At 36.4% G+C, this 20,742-nt stretch overlaps 1 protein-coding gene across 1 annotated transcript; it reads left to right on the top strand.

The window, feature by feature from the left end:
• Nucleotides 1–1,880: 1,880 nt before the first annotated feature.
• LOC110651267 (protein DETOXIFICATION 24-like) lies at nucleotides 1,881–8,398 on the top strand. Its single transcript, XM_058144409.1, has 8 exons — nucleotides 1,881–2,229; nucleotides 2,361–2,902; nucleotides 3,214–3,300; nucleotides 3,393–3,449; nucleotides 3,579–3,817; nucleotides 3,914–4,032; nucleotides 4,116–4,202; nucleotides 8,223–8,398. Exons 1-8 carry the CDS (start codon nucleotides 1,996–1,998, stop codon nucleotides 8,277–8,279), a joined length of 1,422 nt encoding a protein of 473 aa, XP_058000392.1. The 5' UTR covers nucleotides 1,881–1,995; the 3' UTR covers nucleotides 8,280–8,398.
• The last annotated feature ends 12,344 nt before the right edge of the window (nucleotides 8,399–20,742 follow it).

Below are 20,742 nucleotides of genomic sequence, written 5' to 3' on the forward strand. Positions count from 1 at the left end.
ATCTGGAAAATATCTTGAATTTTGGAAGTTTGAGTGACTTGAAAATTAATATTGGAGAAAATTTATTTAGTATACAAAATAACATATGGAGTTAATTTGCTAGAAAGATTAATTCAGGGCATTATATTATTTTAAAAGTTTAAATATTTTAGAGGATATTTTGAAGAATTATATAGGTTTAGACTCTGTTTGGCACAAATGATAACTGATAATTAATAATTGATATTGATAGCTAATAGTAATTGAGTATTTGTAAAATTATATTTAGTTATTACTGTTGTCATATAAAATAACTAGTAAGAGTAAATATGATATTATTTATTTTATTTTTAAAATAAATATATAATTATTAAATTATCATACAATAAATAAAAAAATTAAAAACATAATTTTTTTAATGTATGTATAAGAATCAACATTATAGTTTTTATTTATTATAATTTTAAATAATTTATTGATATAAAAAATAATAAAAAATTAATTTAAGATTAACTCTAATTTTAAAGTTGTTCATAAACTGTTGGGTCATCTTTTTATTATTTAATAAAAGGAACCTCAATATTAATAATATGCAGCATCACAGTAAAAAAATAAATAAAAAATTCAGTAAAATTGACTTTCCAGAACTGACTACTGAGATATGATAAATCCCATTTGTTTTTCCTTTTTCTTTTCTTCTTCTTTATTTTACATTATTTTATTATTATTATTATTATTATTATTATTATTATTATTATCCACCAAAGTATAAATCAGTTTTTAAAAATATTATTTCATAAAAAAATATTTAAAATATTTTTTTAATTTCGAGTCTCAATATATTTTTAAAGTTTTTTTTTATTTCTTTTTAGGCTAATGAAATACAAATTTTTAAGATTATTTATTATTTCTTTAAATATTTTAATAATAAAATAAATTATAAAATATAATAAATTAATAATTATATATTTATTTTAATAATAAAAAAATTATATGATATATCATTATTAATTATTTTATATATTAACAATAATGATTAGATATAATTTTACTAAATACTTCATATAAATCAATTATAATCAATTATTAACTATTAACTATATCTAAGTACTAAACTAAATATGCATTCAAAATGGAGCGGATACAAATTGAATATATTTATCAAACAAATAGATTCACCATTTTGGTGTGCATCAGATACCAGTCATATCAAAAAGTTAAATCAAACACTCACTTAATAAACTCTGTTAACCACCAATCATGTGAGGGGAAAATTAGAAAAAAAAAATTATCCTTAATTTCTTGAATTGAACGGGTGCTTCCGCAATTAGAGAATTGGCACTCTGCGAAAGTTACATCATCAGTGTGTATGACCGGCGACAGTGATGTTAAACTTGTAATCAAATTTTTGTGTGTGTTTAGTAATTTGAATGATTCAGAGAACAATAATTAATCATAATTTATTTTTTTATAATAAATTATTTATAAATAAAATTTTATCAAATTACTTTGAATTTTGTAATATTCTTTTTCCATATAATTTATTTAATAACATAATTGTAATCTATCTCTACCTACCTATAATAATATAATATAAATTAATATTAATTAATTAATATATATAAATATGAATGAAGAAATAAAATTATGAGGGGACAAAAATATACTTGAAGAAGGAAGGCGTGACAGAGAACAAATCAACTAAAGCGTGCACTATTTGCAGGGAAAATTCCTCCATCCACACGCAGTACCGTATATAGTTTGGAGAAAATGACGTATGAAACAGAACAAAAGAGGCACCATATATTAGCATTACAGAATGAAAAGAAAAAGAAGCTGCCATCAAAATCTATCCTGCAGATTAGGTAAGAGTAGTTGGGAATTGGACAAATCATAATTAACCACGAGGGACAAATCTATCCTGCAGTCTTTATCGTAAAGTACTAAATGGAAGAAATCGATCTATAGACTGTATTGTGATTCGTAATATCTTAGCAGCTACGGAAAAAGTAGAGAATGGAAGAGAGGCTGCTTGGATCAGAAGAAAAAGATATTAATGATTTGAAAGGGAGGATTTTGGTAGAAAACAAGAAAATATGGAAGGTTGGATTTCCTGCTATGTTAGCAAGAGTAACACAATTTGGAATGTTTGTGGTAACACAAGCTTTCATCGGACATGTTGGGAAACTACAACTTGCAGGTTATGCACTCATCCAAATCATCACTATTCGATTTGCAAATGGGATATTGGTAAAAAGACTTCTCTTTTAAATTTCTTATCTTGCAGCTTTTTCCTCTTTTTACCTTTCCAAGAACATGACATCTGATTAATTAAAATATATCTTTACATGATATTTTATTCCCATGATGCATTTATGTAGCTAGGAATGTCAAGTGCCACTGAGACTCTTTGTGGGCAAGCATTTGGAGCAAGACAATATCACATGATGGGTATCTACTTGCAAAGATCATGTATCATCAATCTTATTACTGCAACGATATTGCTTCCTGTCTTCATATTCTCAGGGAAAATTTTCAGGCTACTGGGTCAGGAAGAAGAAATTGCTAATACTGCTGAATATTTCTCTCTGTGGTTCATTCCTATGCTCTACTTCTTTTCCCTGGCTTTTACCATCCAAAAGTACTTCCAAACTCAGCTCAAGAACATGATTGTTGGGTGGCTTTCTGCTGCCTCATTTGTACTTCATGTGCTATTGTCATGGATTTTTGTGAGCAAGCTGAACTGGGGAGTTCCCGGAGGTATGAGTGCTATGAATATTTCAAGTTGGTTGGTCGTAATTGGAGAGCTAGTTTATGTCTTTGGTGGCTGGTGTCCTGATACTTGGAGAGGATTCACTTTAGCTGCCTTCACTAATCTAATTCCTGTAATAAAGCTCTCAATTTCCTCAGGTTTGATGATTTGGTAAGTTCATTTCCTTCTCCAGGCTATGGTTTAGTTAACGGATGGCTTGTAATTGAAAAATTAATAGTTGGCAAATTATACTGATTTCATTTGGAATTTATCAAACATGTGGGGCCTCACCTAATTTATATGTGGGTGCACCATAATCTTGAGTTCAGGCGAGAATCTCCTACTTTTACATTGAATTTCACGCTCCCCAAGCGCTATTAATTGTGCAACTTCAAAACAACTCTGTTTCGTTTCTACTCCTTAAATGCAAGTTCTCTCTCTGATATTGCATTTTTCTTTTACTCATGGCTTTACCTTGCCAGCTTAGAGTTATGGTACGATGCTGCTTTAGTCCTCTTCGCAGGATACATGAAAAATGCGACAACTCAAGTATCTGCCCTGTCCATTTGGTAAGATTATAACAAGTAATTTCTTAATTAATTTAGGATTTTGCCTATCCAAGCGTTCTAGCTAAATGAATTTTATCAAAATGAACATGCAGCCTTAATATCATATCTTGGGAATTTATGCTATGTATTGGATTCCTAGCATCCTCCAGGTACAACTATCACTATGCTGATGAACTTAATTATATATATATATATATATATATATATATATATATATATATATATATATATATATATATATATATTAAGCTAATGATGGTTTCCTTCCCTCCTGTTAGTGTGAGAGTTTCAAATGAACTGGGAAGAGGAGATGCCAAAGCTGTAAAATTTTCTGTTAAAGTCGTCTTCTTCACTTCACTGTGCATTGGAGTCTTATTTTTTATAGTATGTTTAGCATTTAATAGACAAATTGCTAAACTGTTCATCAATGAACAAGAAGTCATTCAAGCTGTGTCCAATCTCTCTCTCCTACTTGCTTTCTCAGTTCTGCTCAATAGCTTTCAGGCAGTACTTACAGGTATGTATATATATATGTTGAAAACACTTAGATTTATTATTTGGTTGAAGCATATACTCTTTAATCACTAACATGTAAATAAATTTTTGAATTCAGAAGTGGCAGTAGGTGCTGGTAGGCAAAGCATGGTTGCATGCATTAACATCAGCAGCTATTACATTGTTGGGGTGCCAATTGGACTTATTCTTGGATATGTGGCTCATCTGCAAACTAAGGTAAGAAATTTTATTTTCTTGCAAGATTGATGATGAGTTTGAATGGTAATTGTTGAAGAGATTTCTTGTTATGCATTTTGCAGGGTATATGGATTGGGATGATAATTGGAGTTGTAATGCAAGTTATGGTACTTGGCTACATTACGTTGAGAACCAATTGGGATGAAGAGGTAAAAAATATAAAATTTGAAATACACGAATTCAATTGGGAAAATAATTTTATAAAATTAAAAAACATAAAATTTAAAATGTCTTGATAAAAATTTACCCTGTGAAATAAATATACTATCAAGAAAAAAATAATTACCGTGTAATGTCTTACCCAACTGTATAATTTTATCCACTTTGATCCACTTAAGTCTTATAAATTTATCTATGAGGCCTTATCATTTTTCTATATATATAATTTTCTTTCTTTCCTTTAACTCCTTAATTAAATTTTAACTCTAATTTTTAATACTATTTGTACTTGAAATCAACAAATTTCCACATCCAAGTTAAGTATAATTAAATCTTATAACAGCAAAAGTTAATTTCTGCTTGGATACCTGCATTGCAATCTTAATATGGATATGACCTATTCCTTCAACTCGCATATTACTAGCCAATGTACCTTTCAATTTTTGTAAATTTCTCATACCAAACTTCTCACCTTTTATGATCAAAAGATTACCATAGCTAACTTTCATGACTCAACTATAAATAAAACACCAACAATCCAAGGAATCTAATTCACCAAAAGAAATCAAATTTCTTTTGAATTTAGAAATATACCTTGGTTCATTATATATGTTTCCATCATTGCAATTTAATTTAATCTTTAAAAAGCCAATACATGTCACGACCCAACCTATGGGCTGGACCGGCACTAGGACCTAGGCCAGCCTAAAGCCCCTGAGGCCCGTAGTAAGCTTAACTATTCCTTAGCCCAACTCTAAGGCCCATTTGGGTTCAATTTCAAGAATTCAACCGGACAGAGTTCGGCCATAAAGTGGACCTTTCAACGGGCAGTTTTTGACTCACTCGACCTATAAACACAATAAATAATCAATTAGGGAGCTCAGCTCACCATCCACATACTCAAATGTTATAAAAATAAAAAATAAATGGGAGCTCAGCTCCCTCATCCAATCCATCAAACATGTATAAAATAATAAATTTACAGGTCCAAAATAACAATTTATATTACAGATCCAAATCAAATAAATATTTCTAACACATGCGGAAATTCTAAGAGTTAACAGGTTTATACAAACATTAATAAACAACCTGCGAGGGAGAATAGCAGGTTAACCTAAAAAATATCCTCCTGTGGCCTGGAAAAATATTGAACAGGAGTGAGTATTCGGCTCAGAGAGTAAAATATCAATTTTAACCATAATCTCTATAACTATCTAAAACTAATGCGCCCTGTAGAGTGAAATGCAACATCAGCAATATTTTCACATCATAACAGCAAAAGGTAATTTGGAGCACTCACACACCCAATAATATCAATCATAATATAAGGGAGTGATCACTCTCTTAAATCCAACATGAAGAACGGACTTTCGCTTAATAAACCAAATGGGCCCCAATGAAGAACTCAAGCCGTGACTACAAGGACCAGTCCCAACTAAGATCTCAAACCGTGACTACCGTCCTATCCATAGCCAACACCACATCACACGCACGCCAACGCATGCACACCGCTCCAAATTACCACAACAACATCCATGGCACTTTTTGTGAATGCAACATAAAACGAGCCTAGAGTTTAATTACATAGATATATACATATAAGTGATGCATGGGCATGCTTCAACATATAATAATATTGAAATTACAATTAAAATTAATATTTTACTCAGGAGGAAGAAGACAATTTTATTACAATCATTTAATAAATTTTACTCAATACAAGCTAAGAAAAGAACAAATACGTTCTAAGTCAGTCTCCTCTATATTTAGGACCTACTTTGCAAAAGGGCTCAAAACGCACTTCTATATTCACAATTCATACACTCACAACTTAATCACATCACCCATCCAAACAATCCTCAATCATAATATATAAATTTACGGTTTAGTCCTTATAATTGATTATTTTTGCAAACGCCCAAATAAGCTATAAAAATTCTAAAACTTTGTCAGCAATATTACTAGGCTATTGCAAAAGAATTATAATTTGAGCTACCATGAATGTTTTATGGATTTTTAATCCCATTTAAGTACTAGAAAATTACGAAAAAGTAAGGTGACTTTGGGGATGCGCGTTTGAAAATGGTGGGATAGCCAAAATCTCGATCAATTCTGAGACTTTTAATTTCCTTCAATTGAAGATACCCCACGAAGCCCACAATACGGAGTTGGTACATAAATTTAATTTTCTAAGCTCATTTAATAAAAAACACTGTGAGACTCACCAAAAAATTTTGAAATTTATGTTCATGAAGCTCTTGACAAGTGGAGTGCTTTTCTCATAGAGTTTACGATTTGTGAGAAATTTAGCCCAAAAATCAAAATGGGCCAAAACTAAAAATTGGACAAACCGCTCGATGGATTTTAGTGTTCTTGGTTTCTAGGGAAAGCTCTCGAGGTGTAGATGGTGTTTGACACAAGAAAATGGTGGCAGAGAAAGAGAGAGAGGCGACACGGGAAGAAAAAGAAGAAGGAGAAGGGATACAAAATTTTGAATTTTACTATGCCTAAAAATTCTAGAAAAAAAAATTTGTAGACTCCAAATATATTTTTAATTTTTCACGTAGTCTTTAAATTAATTTTTAAAAATCATCAAAGTGTTTATTTTCAAAAAATCGAACCTGATATCTAAAATCATAAAAATTTGAAATAAGATCATAAAACTCAAATAAAAAAAAATATCAAAAATTACCCAAAATAATAAATTTAAAAATTAAGGGTGTTACAATACATGTCTTCAATGTCCATCTTCTCGTCATTGGCTAGTTTCATCGACTATTTTTCTTTCTTTTTAATCACATTAAACTACTTATTTTTTGAGCAACTATGGAGTGAGAAAGTGAAATCTATCAACAACCACATATCTTATAATAGATATTTTGTCTTTTTCCTTGTCTTCATCTATTACATCAACATTTAGAATTTTACCATCATTAATACGAATATTAGCAATCCTAATTTTGTCACGACTTTTCTTGAATTGTTTGTATTTTACAAGCTCTTCCTCCATCTTCTTGCATTAATATTGGATTTGTTCCTTCTAATGACAATAATAACATTCCTCATCTATATAATTTGCTTGGGGTCGCAAGCTCTGATTTACTATTTCTTCTAGAATTATTTTCATTTTGATTACTTCTGTCACAACTAGAACTAAGAAGAAAAGTTATACCTTCGTTACTATTACTAGGTTGCTTAAACTTCTCATCATCCAAAATCAATGCGGTAACATCTTTCAACTTTAATGTCTCTTTCTCAATTATTAATGTTTTATTTTCATTCTATTTAAAATAAAATCATACTTTTAGACATAGTCTGATATTTTAATAAATATTTACATTTATTCATTTATTTATTCTTTCTTATTAAAATTTATGTAATTATTATTATTTTTTAAAGAAAAATTAATAATATTATTTTTATTTATATTACTTCTTAATTCGATTTTATGTTAATTTTTAATAGGATTTCCATCTAATTTATCTTAATTCCTTTGATTTTATTTATATATTATTTTACTTTATTTAATAATATTCAAACTTTAATATATATATATATATATATATATATATATATATATATATATATATATATATATATATATTATCTTTCATTCTTACATTAGCAAAATAATATATTTATATTAAATTATTATTTAGCACATTTTGTATTAAAATTACTTATATATTAAATTAAAATTTAAAAATTTTTATGACACAAATTAAAATTAAGAAACATGTGCTACATCTATCTAAGTTGAGTGACGGTGAATAAAATTTGATCATAAGTTAACTTATAAATTAATTTGACCATAAGTTAACTTATAAATTAGTCATAATAAATTATATGGATTTTAATACTACTCAAATATAAAGTTCAGAGATTTTTATGATGATACATCTATCTAAATTGAGAGATAATATATGAATGAAATTAACTCATGAATGCCTCTATTGTTTTTCATTCACTGCCATTATATTAATTGAAAAAGAAAATCTTCATTGATGTAGGTGAAAAAGGCATCCGATCGTCTTGATCGTTGGTTCTTAAGGCCTTCCGAAGAATGAAGTATTGAAAATTGCATACGAGAAAGATTGAACGGCTAATTACTATTATGGAGTCTTAATTTTAAATTAATTACATTTTGTATCGACTTTCTTGGTGAGTTAAAATTTTCCTTCTCATATTTCCCAAGATTGCTTTATTCAAAATAATTTAAAATAATCTAAATCCAAATGATTCGACTCATTATCACCTCTAACAAACATTTTCATAGAATTTGATTGGATGTGAAAACCTTTCAGTGCACCTTGGAGGTTAAATTCAACTATCAATAATAACATAAATTCCATGATTTCTCTTTGCCCTGTCTCGTTCGTTAATGTACTTGGTGAAGGTATTTGTGAAGCAGATTATTTAGCCAAGCAAGGTTTATCGAGAGCCTCTGACTTCATTGCTTTTATATAAGTGGCTTGCTGGGTCGTTATGACTGTATACTTGTTATGAACCTTGGGATATGTTATTGTTTAGGTTGACACCATGATTGTGTGTGTATATATATATATATACCTAAAAAAATTTGTTCTATTTTAGTTATAAGCCCCCAAAAATAGTTTACATTATTTTATCATGACATGTGATGTGAAACCCCTCAAAAGATATAAAAACTATTGTGAAATTCACCCACACAAATTAAAAGAAATATAAAATTGTTGGATCTTTTATATTTTCCTTATCATCATCAACGTTCATAATATCACATTCAACATATCATTATCAATGGCAATTGCAACCGTTTCTTTTTTTTCGTGACTTTTTTTAAACTATTTAGGCATTACAAGATCTTCCTTCATCTTTTGATATGTATATTAAATGTGACTTTTTTTATGACAGTAATAGCATTCCTTATTTTCAAAGTTTATGTATGATCTTGAATTTGATCTATTATTTCTTACTGAATTGAAATGGATTGCTTTTACCACAATTAAAACTTGCAACAAAAGTTTTACCATCATTGCTTCATGTTAGGGTTATCACCAAGCTTTTGTAAGACTATGGGAAAGAGGTTAAAAGTAAGAGGATTCATCATCTATCTTCACATTAACACTAGCCAATTAGATAATTAATTTGTTAAAACTGTTCAATATGTTCCTCCATTCTAAAAAAGTATAACTTTTTCAAGTACAAACAATTTGTAAGTAAATTTGACATGTACAAACTCTCTAATTTTTTACACAAAATAATTGAATAAGTCTCTTTGAAAACATTATACTTTATATTAGGAACCAAAGCTCACAAGTTCAAATCATAATGAAATTGGTATCATAGAACAAAATTTAAGTGGATCAGCATTAGATTTTAGGGAAAAGTATAAAGAAAAATATTATATGATCTCACGCTTCGATACATAGAGACCATGGTTTGATTTTTGTCAATTTGATATCCTGTATTTTCTTTTATTAGTAAATATAGTCCAAATAGTTAGTTATCATTAAATGATGCCTATGTATAAATAATTTTTTATCGAATTACTTTGAATTTTATATTTTAATTTTGTGAAGTTATTTTTATATATTTTTCTTTTTCATATAATTTATTTAATAACATGATATATTGTCACGACCCAACCCATGGGCCGGACTGGCACTAGGACCTGGGCCATCCTAAAGCCCCCGAGGCTCGTAGTAAGCCTAACTATTCCTTAACCCAACTCTAAGGCCCATTTGAGCCCAATTTCAGGAATTAAACCGGACAGAGTTCGGCCATAAAGTAGACCTTTCAACAGGGAGTTTTTGACTCACCCAACCTATAAACATAATATATAATCAATTGGGGAGCTTAGTTTACCCTCCACATACTCATAACAACATAAAAATAAATGGGAGCTCAGCTCCCTCATCCAGTCCAACAAACATGCATATAGTAATAAGTTTACAGGTCTAACATGACAATTTATGTTACAGACCCAAATTAAATAAATATGTCTAACACATGCAGAAATTCTAGGAGTTAACAGAATTATACAAACATTAATAAACAACCTGCGAAGGAGAAAAGCAGGTTAACCATAACAAAAATCCTCCTGTAGCCTGAAAAATAATGAACAGGAGTGAGCTTTCGACTCAGAGAGTAAAATATTAATTTTAATCATAATCTCTATAACTATCTAAAGCTAATGCACCCTATAGAGTGAAATGCAACATCAGCAATATTTTCACATCATAACAATAAAAAGGTAATTTGGAGCACTCACACACCCAGTAATGTCAAATCATAAATATATGAGAGCTGATCCCCTATACAGCTCTCTTTAATCCAACCTGTGCCAGCGAAAAACTCAAGCCGGACTTTCGCTTAATAAACCAAATCGAGGTCCCAGCGAAGAACTCAAGCCGTGTCTACCCTAAAGGACCGGGTCCTAACGAAGATCTCAAGCCGTGTCTACCCGTCCTATCCACAGCCAACACCACATCACACGCACGCCAACGCACGCACACTGCCCCAAATTACCACAACAACATCCATGGCAACAGTTGTGAATGCAACATAAAACGTGCCTAGAGTTTAACTACATAGATATATACATATAAGTGATGCATGGGCATGCTTGAACATATAATAATATTGAAATTACAATTAAAATTAATATTTTACTCACAGACTTGACAGTAATCACTGTGGCGGTTGGGCGGAGGAAGAAAGCTGTCCCCGCTCACCTGATAATTTTATTACTATTATTTAATACAATTGACTCAATACAAACCAAGAAAAGACCAAATACGTCCTAAGTCGTGCCGAAAATCCGGCAGAGTCTCCCCTATACCTAGGACCTACCCAACGTGCAAAAGGGCTCAAAACGCACTTCTATATCCACAAACCATACACTCACAACTCAATCATATCACACAGCCTCTCCTAGGCCCATCCAAACAGTCATCAATCACAATATGTAAAATTACACTTTAGTCCTTATAATTGACCCTTTTTGCAAAAACTACCCAAATAAACTCTAAAAATTCTAAAAATTTTCTCCGCGGTCCTTAGCAATATTACTAGGCCAATGCAAAAAGAATCATAATTTTCTGAGCTACCACGAATATTTTATGGATTTTCAATCCCATTTAAGCACTAGAAAATTATGAAAAAATAAGGTTCGGGTTTACCTATGCCGATTTTGATCACGGGAACGCGCTCGGAGCATCTGACAATGGTGGGTAGCAAAAATCTCGATCCAATTCCAAGACTTTTTCAGTAGCCGTTATGTCTGGCCGGAAATTCACAGACTCGGACAACTGTTGAATTTCCGTGAATTGAAGGTACCTACATGAAGCTCACAACACGAGGGTTAGTATAAAATTGTTTATGGAATTTTCTAAGCTCATTTAATGCTCAGAAAAACACTAAGAAGTTTTGTGGGACCCACCAAAAAATGGTGTCGGAAAATTTTGAAATTTATATTGTCGCGAAGCTCTCGACGAGTGGAGCGCTCTGGTACTCTCAGTTTCCTCGTGGGTTTTACGGTTTGTGAGAAATTTAGCCCAAAAGTCGAAATGGGCTAAAACTTCCCGGACAAAAATTGGACAAACTGCTCGATGGATTTTAGTGTTCTTAGTGTCTATGGAAAGCTCTCGAGGTGTAGATGGTGTTTGATACAAGACCCGGCCCAATTGGTGGCCGAATCGACCGAATTTTGGCCTGGAAGATGAAACGGCGCGCGCATTTGGTGGTCTTCGCGCGCGTTTTCTGGCCGCCTAGTGCGTCAGCCGGCCATAAGGAGGTGGTGGGGCGGTGCGCCAGCGAGGTGGGGAAGGCTGGGTGGCAGCGGCGTGGCCTGGGGGTGAGAGAGGAGAGAGAAAACGGGAAGGGAAGGAGGAGAGGTCGGGCGCGCGAGGGAGAAGAAAGAAGAAAAAGAAAAGGGCCGATCCGATTTGACCGGTCCGATCCGATCAGGTTCGATTAGGCCCGGTCCGATTCAAGATACAAAATTTTGAATTTTTACTCTGCCTTGGGACTGAAAACAAGGTCTAAAATTTTCAAAAAAAAATTCAGAAAAATTCGTAGACTCCAAATATATTTGTAGTTTTGTCACGTGGTCTTTAAATTAATTTTTAAAAATCATCAAAGTTTTATATTTTTGGAAAATCAAACCTGATTTTGAAAATCTGAAAAATTTCAAATAATTTTCTAAAATTTAAATAAAATAAAATATTAATATTTATCCATAAAATAATAAATTTAAAAATTAGGGGTGTTACATTCTTCCCCCCTTACAGAAAATTCGTCCTCGAATTTTACACAAGGCAGAATAAAGTACAGAATTACACATTAAATAGATAAGGGTACTTGCTACGCATGTCCCGCTCTGACTCCCAGGTATACTCTTTCACTGACTGGCTCCTCCACAAAACCTTAACCATAGGGATCTGTTTTGATCTTAGTTGCCTCACTTGGTAGTCCACTATGGCTACAGGTTGCTCCTCAAACGTCAAGTTTTCTTTCTGCTCTACTACATCCGGCTGTAGCACATGAGAAGGATCACGAATGTATTTCCTAAGCATGGAGATGTGAAACACAGGATGAACATCCGGTAACTCTAACCGATAGGCAACTGTCCCAATTCTATCCATAACCTCAAAGGGTCCAATATACCGTGGTGCTAACTTGCCCTTCTTCCTAAATCTCATGACTCCCTTCATCGGAGAAACCTTCAGGAATACATAATCACCTACTGCAAACTCTACATCCTTCTGTCTGGGATCTGCATAACTCTTTTGCCTACTGAAAGCTGTTTTCAATCGTTCCCTGATTAAAGGAACTATCTTTGAAGTGTACTGCACTAGGTCTACATCATGCACCTTCGTTTCTCCCATTTCCATCCAACACAGAGGAGACTTACACTTTCTTCCATATAGTGCCTCATAGGGTGCCATCCCTATGCTGGAATGGTAACTGTTGTTGTAGGCAAACTCCACCAAAGGTAGCTGATCATCCCATTGACCTTCAAAATCCAAAACACTCATGTGAAGCATGTCTTCCAGTGTCTGGATTGTCCTTTCAGACTGTCCGTCTGTCTGAGGGTGGAAAGCAGTACTAAAGTTCAACTGTGTACCAAGTGCCTCCTGCAACTTCCTTCAAAACTGAGAAGTGAACTGGGGCCCTCTGTCAGATATTATGGAAGCAGGAACTCCATGCAATCTGACTATTTCTCGAATGTAGAGCTGGGCATACTGTGCAACAGAATATGTGGTCTTCACAGGTAAGAAGTGAGCTGATTTAGTCAGACGATCTACAATTACCCATATCGAATTATATCCTCACGTGGTACGAGGCAACCCAGTCACAAAATCCATAGTAATCATCTCCCACTTCCATTCTGGGATAGGGAGCTCTTGCAGCTTCCCTGACGGTTTCTGGTGTTCAAACTTCACCTTTTGACAAGTCAAGCACTTGGACACAAAGTCTGCTATGTCTCTCTTCATGCCATTCCACCAATAGCTATCTTTCACATCATGGTACATCTTGGTGGAGCCTAGGTGGACATTGTACAGTGTATAGTGTGCCTCTCGCATGATTTCATTTCTGAGATTGTCCACATCGGGCACACATATCTTGGAACCTTGCATAAGGGCGCCATCATGGGCATATCCAAACTCACCACCTTCACCCTGTTGTACTCTTTCTATGATCTTTATCAATTGTTGGTCTCTGTGCTGGGAAACTCTAACCCTATCTCGCAGGTCTGGTCTCACTGAAAAATGAGCCAACAATTCCCCCTCATCTGAAAGATCTAGGATTAGACCTTGATCTATCAACTCATGTACTTCCTGAATCAACGATCTTTTCTCCACTGATATGTGCGCTAAACTGCCAGAAGATTTTCTGCTCAAAGCATATGCTACTACATTGGCCTTCCCAGGGTGGTACTGGATGGTGCAATCATAATCCTTCAGAAGCTCCATCCATCTCCTCTGTCTCAAGTTTAAGTCCCTCTGTTGGAAGATGTACTTCAAACTCTTGTGGTCAGTGTATATCTCGCACACTTCACCATACAAGTAGTGTCTCCAGATTTTTAGTGCAAAGACTATAGCTGCCATTTCCAAATCATTGGTGGGGTAGTTCTGCTCATGCATCTTCAGCTGCTTTGAAGCATAAGCCACTATTTTTCCATTCTGCATCAAAACACACTCTAAGCCAACTCTGGAGGCGTCACATGACACGGTATATCCTTCACCACTCATTGGTAATGTCAACACAGGGGCGATGGTTAGACACTCCTTAAGCATCTGGAAACTCTTCTCACAATCATCTGTCCAAATGAAAACATTCTTCCGAGTTAACTTAGTTAGGGGAGCCGCTATCCTGGAAAAATCCTGCACAAAATGCCTATAATAGCTAGTTAGACCCAGAAAACTTCGCACCTCAGTGACTGTTATAGGCCTAAGCCAATCAGTTACAACTTCAATTTTCTTGGGATCCACTTGAATACCTTCACTAGAAACCACGTGTCCCAAGAATGAGATGCTTTCTAGCCACAATTCATATTTTGAAAATTTGGCATATAGCTGGTGCTCCCTCAAAGTCTGCAACACCATCCTCAAATGCCACATGTGTTCTTCCTCGGTCCGAGAGTATACCAAAATATCATTGTCGCAAGGAGTTTTGTGGTCGCCTGAACGAACCCTCACCGAAGTGGAAAAGAATGAGGAGTCGCCACTTTAATTTTGAGGGAAACTAAAGAAAACCATTTGTGAAGATAAATTGAAATAAAACCACTTCAAAACAGAGATTCTAAGTTCGGGGTCCGTAAACGGGTGGGGAAGGTGTTAGGCACCCCACCTCGTCCCTTAATAAGGGTAAGTAGATTTAACTTTGCATTTTTTATAAATTAGTTAGGAGGGCTTGAATGGAAATGTTAATCCTTTTAACAAAAAGGAATATTTAATTTTTCACTAAATTCGGATTACCCAGATACATAAGTAAATGAGACAACCTTAGTGAGTTACTGTTGTATGTTAATTTTGTTTGAAGGGGCTATTTGGTTAAAATTCAATTTGAGAATCGGATATGAACTCTCCTCCGATCACTTTTAAAAATTTTGGATTGAGAATCGGATAAGAACTCTCCTCCGATCTCTTTTAATTAAAATTTTGGATTGAGAATCGGATAAGAACTCTCCTCCGATCTCTTTTAAAAATTTTGGATTGAGAATCGGATAAGAACTCTCCTTCGACCTCTTTTAATATTTATTAAAATTTTAGCTTGAGGATCGGATAAGAACTCTCCTCCGACCTCTTTTAAATACTTATGGAAATTTTGGGTTTGAGAATCGGAAGAGAACCCTCTTCCGATCTCTATTAAATGACCGAGAGCCGAATAAGGATTTTTCGACCTCTTAAAAATTTGATTACTGCTACATATCGCAAGAGCCTAAGGCTAAAGATCCTAGCACTTGAAGATGCCGGGGGGTCCGGATAAGAGTTCTTTCAATTTATTGGCATCTCGTGACCGGACAAGGGATACCTGACCGAATTTACAGACCTTCTATGTGGTCACTTTACCTATACCTTTTGACTGGTGATACCCGACTTATTCCATTCGCTTATTTGATACCAGATTTTATTCCGCCTTATGATGTCTTATCCCGTCACCTTTTGTGTTAGTCTAATGCTTCAACTTTACTATTTTCCTGACATATTATTCAGACCTTCTATTATCTTGAAGAAACGTTCAAGATACAGTTACCTACATTTTATCCAACTACTTATACGCCACTCGGGACTAGGACCCTTGCATTTAGAAGTAACAAAGATTAACAAGAGAGTGGACTGATTAACAAAGAAGTAAACTCGGGAAGGACTTTCTTCGCGTTTCTTTTAATGCAGTATAAACTTGGTGAAAGTTACAAACGTAAAGATAAAGGAAATACGTAAAATAAAACGAACACTTGATAAAGCAACGATATGAGCACTTACCTGAGGAGGGCAGAATCTATCGAACTAAATTCGAGATTCCAATAGGTAACAGGACTGAGAAGTGAAAGTTTGAGGACCGAGGTTTGCCTTGAAATGAAAGATACTTCGCCAGAATGCAATCCGGCCAAAACAATAACCAAGTTTGAATGGAGTTGAGCTCTGGGTAATGAGAAAAGATAGACAAAAAAACGGGACGTGAGAGTATCATAGGATAATGAACAAACTGAAAAGGAGAGTTTCAGTATTCAAGAATCCTTTCTCCAGGAACACTTCAGAAAACTGGTTTCAAAAGTTTTCTCCTCTGAAAGCTTAAAAATAACAGAGTAACGAACTGAATTAAGTTTCAGAGTTCTTCCACTATAATAACTACCACTTTTCTTTTTTTTTCTTTCCCCCTCTTTGAACAGTTTTCATGTAGGTATTTATAGGGACCGGGTGCTTCCCATGAAGGGTCAGGATTTGTTTTGAGGGAGATGGAGGGTCAGGGTTTCAAAGGACACGATCTGAGGCTCAGGAATTAAAGAGAATCAAGACGGACGGTCGAGATCATTTTCAGAATATTTGTCCTTTTTCTCTCCTAATCTGACGGTCCCAAATTCTTTTGTCCGAGAGGATCCGAGGGCTAGGAGTGAAAGGCGCCGGTCTTGTCGTCTTCTTCTTCGATCGAAGGGTTCCGGGTTCGTCCTTACGAGTTGGATCAACGGTGGAGATTAGGATGTACAGCACTGCCATGACATGTCCTGGCACATGTCAGTAATGCGGGCGATTCTGGGGCGTACGGTGGAGATCTCGTCTGCAATGCTTTAACTACCTCGGCTTTGATTATGACGACAGTGGTAGGCGCTTTATTCTCTTTGCTTTTTGATCTGTCCTCCTTTCCGGGCTTTTCAACATGATACTCTTCCAACCTCTCATACCGGACTCTTCTCTTTCGATCTCTCCTACTCCAGTCCCGTCATCCGATTCAGCTCAATCAAAGCATTAATTTCCCTCGTTTCCCGAAGCGTCCGCTTCATTTCCTGCTTCGCAATAAATGCCAGATTTCCCCCTATATATACCCCTGATGGAAGAGACTTTCCTCATTCGATTTTCCTCTCTTCCTTCTTACTTTCCAGTTCTAGCTGCTCCGGCAGAAGTTCCGGCCACGATTGTGGCTTTTGATCCTTTTCCGATGGACCTCTATATTCCCCGACTGAAAATTTATGATCCCGGTGATCGAGGAATTATGATGACCTTATCTGATGATGGTGAGAGAACTGGACTAACTAACCGATCCGGGTCGAGGACCTTGATCGTGCCGATCTCGAGTTGTTTGATCGGTATAACCTGCGAACCGATTTCGGTCGAGAAAACTGCTAATGTTTCGCCGACCCTTGGCGATTGCCCTTCCAAGTTTATTCGGCTTCTCACCGCATTAGGTGTTCCGACAGCGATTTTCCTCCACACTGGGTGTTCCGACAGCTGCTCGGTGACGATCTCTCTCATTCTCATGAGAGTCGTAGTCACCCCCATCTAAGCTGATGTTGTCGGCCAGTCTTCTGGTCGAACACATCCTTTGGATCAGTCACAACCTGGGCTTTGACATAGGCCCTTTAGATGGGATGTTCCGCTGATCGCTAGAGATCGGCTTTCTGATGTAGTCAGGTCCTTAAATGTAATCCGATCTCTTGAGATCGCCCAAATGATGTAATCTGACTTTTGAAAATGTAGTCTGATCTCCTGGGATCGCCCAAATGATGTAATCTGACTTTTGGAAATAAAATTTATTTTGACAGTTAATATTTTATTATTGTTGCTTCCGATCTCTGAAGTACTTATCCGATCTAATTCTTAACTGAATGGTCCTTGACCGATCTGTAATTCAAAATATCCCTTTCAACCCGTCGATCCCTAACTAGCCGCTCTCTTTGTGAAATTCTTGGAATATTTTGGGAAATATCAGAAATAGCTGGCGAATCCCGTTAACCGATGCACCACCTGGGACAAAGTGAGCATTAAATGCTCGGACGGGTATAAATACGGGAGGGGTCAGCCATTCGCTCCTTTATGTCATTTTCAACCTCTTCGCAAACTACTTCAGAATCCTCTCGTTTTCTCAAGTTCTTCCGACACCGATCAAGCTCTGGTAAGGGTTTTGATCTTTCTTTTAGCTTAAATTTCTCCTTTTCTTTGAGAATGAACGGCGCCGAAGGTCAGAGAGCGGCGAGCCCTTCTTCTGTCCATGTTTCATGGTCATCCGACGAAGTGGAGGTGGTATGACCAAGTGCGCAACCTGAACCTCCTAGGGCCTCTGTTCCAGTTCAGGAGCTAGCATAACCTTCAAGGCATGTACATTCTTCAGGGAGGGAAAGTCTTCCTATGGACGAGCTACCGTCGATCCTTCAGGAAACCGACCTACAATCGTTTAGCCAAGAATACAACATTCGGCCATATTCGTATGAGCTAATTAAGTGCCACGGCGATCTTCGTGCCGATCACTTCTTCGAAGAGAATGATATGATCATGGTCTACGAAGAACAATTAAGAGCCGGTCTGCGGTTCCCTCTAGACAATTTCTTCAAGGAGGTCTTAAAATTTCACCAAGTGTGCATCGCCCAAGTTCACCCGAACTCGTGGCGGATCCTGGTGGCTTTCAGGGGGCTCTGCCGTGCCAAGGGACTCCATCCTACAGCTAAAGTATTTGCCGAACTACATAGGCTGACCCGCCGAAAGGACGACGAGTACTGGTTCTTTCAGGCGAAGCCTCGTTGCGGGCTCTTTACCAATCTGCCTTCCTCCTTGAAGAATTGGAAGAATCGCTTCTTTATTCTGAGGAGCAAAATTACGAACGGCTTCGAGGGCTTCCCTCGAAGCTGGCTACATCTGGGCCCTTCGCATCCGAAGCATCTCGCCCTAAATAGGGAAGAGGGAGCCGTGGTGATGTAATTGAAAGATCAAGCGGCTAGGGAGAAGTTTTCTTGTTTGGATGCAGTGACAGCCGAACTGCATCATTGGACGATGCAGTTGATCACCGGCGAAGATCGCGGGCTCCAACTCTCTAACCTCAGCCTGGGTATTTTCTGTAATCTCTAATCTTAGGCCTTAGCGATCTCACTGACCTATTCTCTGTGCAGGTATGGCAAGCGGCGAGGCTTCTAAGGAGAGCCGGAAGCGGAAGAGGGAGATCTCTCGGAAGGTGAAAGAGATGAAGCGTTCGGAGCTACTTCAAACACCCGGCCATGAACCTGGGGAGATACAAGGAGGCTCATCTCAACCCTCGGGGCTGCCTGTCATGGAAGTGGTTCGGTCTCCTCCTTGCCAAGAAGAGCCGCCCCCGCCTCCTCCAGCCGCTTCGAGTGCGGAAGGGGGTCCTTCCCAACCACAAGTGAGGCCCCTTTCCCGCGGTGCTCAAGTACTGCTCAATTCACTAGAGAAGAGTCGAACGGTCCGAGAGAATCCGGGCTTTTCTAAAGTCTTGGGGTCTTCCATCTGCCTCCGGGAGGATCGGGATAGGCTGTCTTCGGACAGTCCTGATGACATCCTAACCCGATCTATGAGCCTGAACGTAGAGTGCTTGGTGAACCAATATATTGTCCTGGAGAAGGTTCACCGCATGAGGCAGGAGCTCGAGAAGGCGGGTCATGAGGTAACTTCTCTCCGATCCCAACTATCATCAGCTCAGAACTACATATCTGATCTTGAGGGGCGGTCGAAGTTCTATGAAGATAAGCTGGCCGAGCAAACTTAAGTTCTGGCCGAGCGAGATCATATTCTCGTGGAAGTTCAGGCGCTCCGAGCCGGTGAAGTCGCCCACCTTACCGAGGAACTTAAAGCCAAAGAGGAGGAAGCGATGACAAGGGAGGCCAGCGCTTATGTGAGTGCTCATAGGGATCTCTTGGCCGAGCTCAGGAAGCGATATCTCGAAGAGGATTTCACTTGGATGGTAGACCTGGCTCCTCGAGACGAAGAGGAAAGCGAAGAGGAGGCCGTGGGTGAGAGAGAAAATGAGCAAAATGTAGATCAGGTTGGGGGTGATCCCCCAGCCAAATGACTTGTACAAATGTTGGTATGAAATGAAATCGCTCTTTGTTCAATGATTGGATGTGATTGGAAAATCTCTGAATTGCCTAAGTATTTGATTGTCTGAACATAGCAAAACAAGAACTAAATGCAATTATTAATCTAAGCGTAAGAGATCGGAAAACACAATAAGCATGAGATCGGTAGGAAAAAAAATGCTGAACGGGACTTGATTAAAATTGGAAATTTGGCTTGAACACTTAAGATCGGAATCCTCATTAAGCCGGGCCAAAACCTTAGCTCTATTATTCCCACCTTTTTTTTTTAAAAAAGAGATCCGCAATAAGACTGGTGGTACGAGGGTTCAATCTTGTTTGACCAGTGAGATCGGAAATATAATTAGCTGATCAGGGGACTTGACAATTAGCTTGAGAGATTGGTAGGAATTCTATATAAAATGAGGACTTGGTATTTATTCGATTCCTTTTGGGGGAGACCGGAAATGTGAGTGGCTGGTTAGGAAACTGGGTTGGGGATCGGCTTCAAAGTTTATTGATTT

Source organism: Hevea brasiliensis, chromosome 3, assembly GCF_030052815.1.
Source record: "Hevea brasiliensis isolate MT/VB/25A 57/8 chromosome 3, ASM3005281v1, whole genome shotgun sequence".
In the NCBI taxonomy this organism is placed as follows: Eukaryota; Viridiplantae; Streptophyta; class Magnoliopsida; order Malpighiales; family Euphorbiaceae; genus Hevea; species Hevea brasiliensis.